The sequence below is a fragment of the Nannospalax galili genome, unplaced genomic scaffold (genome assembly GCF_000622305.1).
Source record: "Nannospalax galili isolate Female #2095 unplaced genomic scaffold, S.galili_v1.0 scaffold270, whole genome shotgun sequence".
Lineage (NCBI taxonomy): Eukaryota > Metazoa > Chordata > Mammalia > Rodentia > Spalacidae > Nannospalax > Nannospalax galili.
The window spans coordinates 5935392-5942342 of NW_008330152.1; the positions used below are offsets into that span (position 1 = coordinate 5935392).

The window sequence follows — 6951 nt, forward strand, 5'->3', positions numbered from 1 at the left end:
AATGTCTTGTAAGAATGACCAAAAAGCACAGAGAAAGAGGATGGGTGGCTGGTGGATTATGCACAAATGATACACTGTATAGAAAAGGAGAGAGTGAAAAGCAGAGGTAGTTGAAGTGTTAGCTGCCAGGAATTACAGTCGAAAAGGCAGAGGATAGGGAAGATGACGTTGAGAAATGATAATCTTACAGGAATGACCCAGTGGATGGAAGGGGAGACGTGTAGACATGGGGAAGACATTAGGGATATTGTCTTCTAAACAGAGAAAATAAGGAGTGACTTTTGGAAATGGTCTGAGATAGGAAGATTGGCAAATTTCAACAACTGAGTGTTCAGTATGCCTGAACCATGTAGTGTAAGGAGTGGTTGGAGTAATGGTTAAGCAGGCTATGGTGCATTATATATTGGCTACAGTTAAGGTTTGACCTTTCTCCATTTTAGGATATTGAAGAGTTTTGGTTTGATTTTGTGTTTTTGTTTTGGGGTTTGGTTTTTTGTTTTGGTTTGGTTTGGTTTGGTTCTATTGGGGCAGAGTTTCATTATGTAATCCAGGCTGGCCTTTAATTTGAAGACCTTCTGCCTTGGCCTATTGATTGCTGAGATTATATAGGCCTGTGACCATGCCCAGCTTAGCACTAAAGGGTTTTAAAAGTCCTCATTGTGTTTGGCATGGCAGAGGGTATTATAGAGGATATAGGATGCCTATATAGAGGTTACCACTTTTGTGGTCCATGTGAAACAGCGTTATGTACAGTATCAGGGTGGAGGCAGAAAAGTTGAAGTAGTAAGGATATTCTTTAAAATAGATGAAAGATGTGTCTGATGATCAAGCATATTGAATCCTTATTTCTTAATAGCAGGAGAAAACATCTTTTTCTTAAGTGCTACCAAATGCTTTCCTGTGAAAACTAAGGCCATAAGGTTTTGGGTTTTGTTCTGTTTTACCAGAAGCAATAGAAATACTTTCTACTCATGTTACACTGCATTTTGTAAATGTACACTCTGATTACTGTATATATTTTTAATTTTTAAATTTTATTATTTGTGTGTGTGTATGTGTACGAGTGCAGGTGCATGCATTTCCCAGCATCTGTGGGTCACAGTGCACAGGTGGAGGTCAGAGGATAACTTTATGATCTTAGTTTTTTTTCTTTTCTCCTATATGCACTGACACTTTATTTCCACTCTTACTCTGTGAACAGAACTGCCCGAGAATTTGCTTCTCTTTTTGTTAACATCAATGTGACCTCAGAACCTCATGAGGTGTCTGCTCTGTGGTTCTTGTGGTATGTGAAGCAGTGTGGCGGCACTACTAGGATCTTCTCAATTACCAATGGAGGCCAGGTAATACCTTGTCTGTTCTGAAACTAACTTTGAGACTTTTGCCCTTGCCTAGAGCAATGCCTTGATAATTCCTTCAGTATTTATAATCATTTATGGTAGCATAAAATTATCCAAAAACCATGTCTGAAAAATTTCTCATTTCCTTTTTTTAATTTCTGAAAAATCCATAGCTGAAGAATGTTTCATTTTTAATTAATTATATTTTGGGAATTGAGTTTGTTCCAGTAAGACAAAGGAAAAATTAAGCTATTCAAGTAAAAGCAGCTAAGCTATTAAAATAAGGTGATTTTAAAAAAAAAACGTTTTACATATAAGACTAGTATACTTATAGTCCTCCTCATTCTATACTTAGATTTTTGTCCCACCTATTTCTCACAGTTATTTTTTCATGTTAATTATTATAGAATAGAAATAATGATCCTAATTCACACAAGTGATTTATAGCCACTTTCCATAGTAAATTGTGCAATTTGGATTCAGCATTTTTGCTGTCACCTTGTTTAGCTTCCATATGCTTTCATTACTAATGAGTGAACTCATTTAATTTACTGGCTGGAAACATAGTAAACTAGTGGCAAATTTAGAATCCTTAATTCCCCAATTCCTTTGACTCTGACATTCTATGTAATGCTCTCCCATATCCGAAGAGAATTAATGTCTCTTTTCTAAGAATGTTATGCCTGAGTGGGATGAGGTTTAATTAGTTGTAGTTTACTTCTAGCTTATGCTATGTTACCTGAATCGCAGAATTTTGAGTACATTTTATAAAGTTAAGAGTATCTCCACCAAGAGAACTATTTCTCTCCTTAGGAGGTCACCAGAATTCTCCCAAATGTTCTTGTGACACAGTTGCTCATTGGACAACTAATTTTGGCAGATACAGGACATTTGCACTTTTAAAATATTTACTTATATCCGTGTCCTCTACAAGAGCAGTCAGTGCTCTTAACCACTGAGCCATCTCTTCAGCCCATTCGATTCCCAGCACCCACATGGCAGCTGCGAACCATCCTTAACTCCAGTTCCAGGGGAATCCGAAGCCCTCTTCTGAGTTCTGAGGCATTGCATGACAGGGGTGCACTCACATCCATGCAGGCAATGCACTCATACACATAAAATAAAAATAAGAAATAAAAATTTTTTTAAAAAGAGTTCAAGTTCATCCTCGGATACTTACCAAGTTCAAGGCCAGCCTGGGATAATACATAAGACTTCATGCTTTTAATCCCAGCACTTTGGCGAGAATCTAACTATATTTATTCCAAAATAAGTATGTTCCATTACTTTCTTTACTATGCTATTTCAGAAAGAGCCTAATTTGGTATTCTGGAGCTGGGGTTAACAGGAATTGTGAAAGATATGTATTCTTTTGAAAGATTGACCAATTCTTTCTTTGAATTAATAAATAAAATATTTTTAAAAATATTTACTTATACGCAGACACTCAACATTGCTCCTTTTTAGCTCATATTTTACTTTCTGGGTTATTTATTTTGACTCATGGGTTATTGTATCCTTCATTCAAAGGGAACAGAATACTTCTGGATACTTCTATATGACGTTTTGGAAAGTAGAGTTAAAATTTTTAATCTCAGGTATCTTGTGGAAGAGGGGGTGGAAAGATTCTAAGAGAAGAGGCGGATGACCACATGGATATAGAGTTTTCTAGACAGCTGGTCAATTAGATGAACTCACAGCAGTGATGACAGTATGCACTAGTTCCATGCAAGAGCAAAAAAGACAAACTCATAGTATAGACATGGGAAATTAGAACTCTACCTGAGGCACCCCCAACCCTATTTGTGGAATTATTGGTAACCAGTGGCTGCTGGGATGAAGAGAGTCAATCTCTTCCAAATATATGACTCTTGGTAGGTTAACCAGGCTCCAGTGGTTAGACCCATACCAAAGGACACTTGGGGACACAAATTAGATTCTATAGGCTCTAATATATAGAAAAGAGTACATTAATTTAGGAGGGGGTAGTGAAGGAGTGCTGCAGGTAAGGGATGGGATCTAAATACAATAAAATAGATTGTATAAAAATTGCAAAATTTCAATATAAATAAAATATAAAAGTTTGAATCTCAAGCCGTTATCATAATCTTAATGTTTTATTTATTATTTTTAATTCTTTGTGTATGAGTGTATTGCACCTATGTCATGCAGTGCCCACAGAGGTCAGAAGAGGGTGTCAGATAACCCAGAACTGGAGTTACAGTTGTCAGCTGCCATGTGGGTGCTGGGAACTGAATCTGGGTCCTCTGCAAGAGCAGCCAATGTTCTCAACTGTTGCTCCATCTCTCCAGACCCCACAATATCTTTTTTAAAGAACTTAACATTTACTCTCTTACAGTTTAGTTCAACAAACCCTGAATACAGGAGTGGAGAGTGAACAGATGGCATAAGTTCATGATTTTCCTACTACACTAAAATTTAAAGCACAACTCTTGGGAAACAGATAAAATTCTATATTAAATGGTACCAGTTTCTTAAGGAAGGACAAATTATGAATTTAAGACTGAACCACTATGGGACCATTTTTATAAAGAACTTTGGTGGTCTTGATAAAATACTAGTTGCAAAAAGTCAAAAAACTACTGCATGGCTATTCATGATTGAGGTATAATAATTTCGAGTTGTGGCTTGTACCTGAATTTACTAACATGAATTCCTAATCATTCAAAGAATCTTTTAAAACAGGCTTAGAACATCCCTTTGTTGTTACCAAAAAGATTATCTTAAGTACTTCTCCTTTGGGATGGTACTAAAGCAAGATCCATGGTGAGTATAGCAGATTACGGTAGTAGAGCACTTTTGATCCTATGGGGCTGCTCAAGGGAAATATTAAAGTCTAAAGAAATAATCAGACACTTAGCCCTTGGCCTTCTGTGTCTTCAATGAAACTTAGCTCGTTTTCAAAAAAAAAAAAGTTACTCAAAAATTAAGATTCGGATCCCTAGAACCTCATTTGGTAAAGTCTGATAGTCATTGGTGCCCTAAGAGCACCCTGAACCTGCTCTCTTAGAATCACATTGTAATATTGTCTGTGTCCTTGTGCAGACAAGCCATGCCTGGAATGATAAGAAGCCATAGGGAGTTAGAAACTGTATCCCCTGGAATCAACGCAGTTATCTTCATCTCCCAGGGCTCCTTACATCACCACACTCATGGACATTTAAACTCCACAGACAAGCTATTTCCATTTGATCAGAGCAGCATTGGTATAGGGGAATATTTTTCTCTGGTCTCTGACTTTATATACTAGTAATGACTTTTTTGTGTGTGCTGGAAAGTGTGCTGAGGATGATAATTGAGGTACTTTGCTAACGATTTCTTCCAACAATTGGCTATGCCAAGGGTGGAGGACTGGCTACAACTTCTTGGAGGTTTCCTAATTCATAGCAAACATTCTGTTGATCTCCTTTTACATATAAGTTTCCTTTATTGCTCACCTCCTCATATAGGAACGGAAATTTGTAGGTGGATCTGGCCAAGTAAGTGAACATATAATGAACCTTCTTGGAGATCGAGTGAAGCTGAACTCTCCTGTAACTTACATTGACCAGACAGATGGCAACATCATTGTAGAGACACTGAATCATGAACATTATGAGGTAACATCATAGTCAAAAGGAGTTTATGGTAAAAAACTCTTGTGCCTTTTACAACTTCAAATCATGTATAATCTGATCAGTGATTTAATTAATCCTAGCATGTATCTACCATCAGTCTTCCAAACTGACAGCCTTGGTTTACGTACCTAGTTCTGTTTTTGGGGTTTTATATTTGGTTGACTGGTTGACTATTGGGGTTCTTTGCTTCATTGTAGCCTCATTTAATATGTTATTACTGCTATATTTATTCAAAATGATAAAAAAATTATGTTTCATGCCTTCGGCAAGGCTGTATGAGCTAATATTTCACATCTTGTGTTTTAGTGCGGATATGTAATTAGTGCCATCCCACCAACTTTGACTGCCAAGATCCACTTCAAACCAGAGCTTCCACCAGAACGAAACCAGTTAATTCAGCGTCTTCCAATGGGGGCTATCATCAAGTGCATGGTGTATTATAAGGAAGCATTCTGGAAGAAAAAGGGTAAGCTTTTGTTATTTGTGTTCTAATTAAGTCAAAGAACCACTTTTTAGGGATATGAACAGAACATGCTGAATAGAAAAAAATATTTTCAAATTGATTGAAATAGGATTGTAAATCTATTTGTAAATTATTTCATGGTCTCTGATCACACAAAATAACCTCAAGTGTGGTTGCTGGCAATAGGCGAGAAAGGAGGGTGAGCAATGTGAACACCGGTTAGGGAACCACCAATTTCCTGGCTCCTAGCATTTGTCTTGCCACTTATCCTTCATGAGCAGAATGAGACCAAGGGAGTTTATGGAAAAAGTACTGCTCTGAAGTCAACTATTCCTGACCTTCAGTAACTTACTAGCATCAGTCTCTAAACATAAAATGGTGATAGTATTGCTACTTGTCAGCACACTGTATTAAATGAAGCAGGGTCTGAGACTTTGGTGCTCTCCAGATAGGGTGGCTACTGTGGTTCCTGGTCATACTCAACAGTATTCCTTCTTACAGCTTCTTCACAGGCTGATAGAAGTGATTCCTTCTAACACATCCCACCTCTTTGCCCACATATCTCTGCATATCATGTCACTATATCAAGCTCTTTTTTTTCCATCTTACCATTTTGGCCCTATATAAGTCATAGCCCTTTATTTTGTAAAGGTGATAGACAGTGGTCATTTGTTGCAAAAAAAAAATGTATAGTCAGTTTGTGTATTTAACAGAAATGAACTCCTAAGTTTTGAACAAAGACCAATAGTGTAAAGATTTTTCCTTTCTTCTGAGTAAAATCATTTGTATACAGTTTTTATATATGTGTATATCTCTAATGTTAGTTTCAAGCCCTTACTGGTTTTCTTCTGATTAGACTATTGTGGTTGCATGATCATTGAAGACGAAGAAGCTCCCATTTCTATCACCCTGGATGACACCAAACCAGATGGCTCAATGCCTGCCATCATGGGGTAAGTTAGAGCTAGGTATCGTTTCTAAATTGTGTTGGTAAAAATGATGGTAAAGGATACTGTTTTATAATTGAACTCAAACAATGATGAATTCAAAGTATGTAATGTTTCCATGTATTAAAATACTCATTAGTTTTTTCTATGTGATAAGAGCACTGGAAAACTACTAAAATTTATCCAATTTTGAATTTGTGCTCATATATTTCTTTCTCCTATAAAACTTGAACAGCAGACCCCAATTCTATCCAAAGGAATATTGACAATAGATTGCCCTAGATGAGGAACAGCTGATCCTCCTGGATCACGGACCTCTGGCTGACTACATTTACAAGAAGGGCAGACGGGGGGAATGGATGGGGGTGCTGACAACACGGTGGGCTGTGACAGGGATGGCAGAGTGTGGAGCCTCTGGTGGGAGAGGAGGGCTGTCTATCTGACGAGTTTGCGTGCATGCTCGGATGCCGAGGAGCTCAGAGGGTGGGCAACTGTGACCAGTGTCAGCTGGGGATATGGAGAGACCTTGTCTCAAAAATGAAAGAAAACAAAAACAAAAACAA

The 6951-nt window shown here is 37.5% G+C and overlaps 1 protein-coding gene across 1 annotated transcript in view; it reads left to right on the forward strand.

Moving 5' to 3' along the window:
• Maoa (monoamine oxidase A) overlaps nt 1–6951 on the forward strand; it is a 68647-nt gene that overhangs the window by 48008 nt on the left and 13688 nt on the right. Inside the window, exons 6-9 of the mRNA XM_008843181.3 lie at nt 1202–1343; nt 4811–4960; nt 5285–5444; nt 6298–6394. Of these exons, the coding sequence (XP_008841403.2) occupies nt 1202–1343; nt 4811–4960; nt 5285–5444; nt 6298–6394 (549 nt within the window). The remainder of the gene's footprint in view (nt 1–1201; nt 1344–4810; nt 4961–5284; nt 5445–6297; nt 6395–6951) is intronic.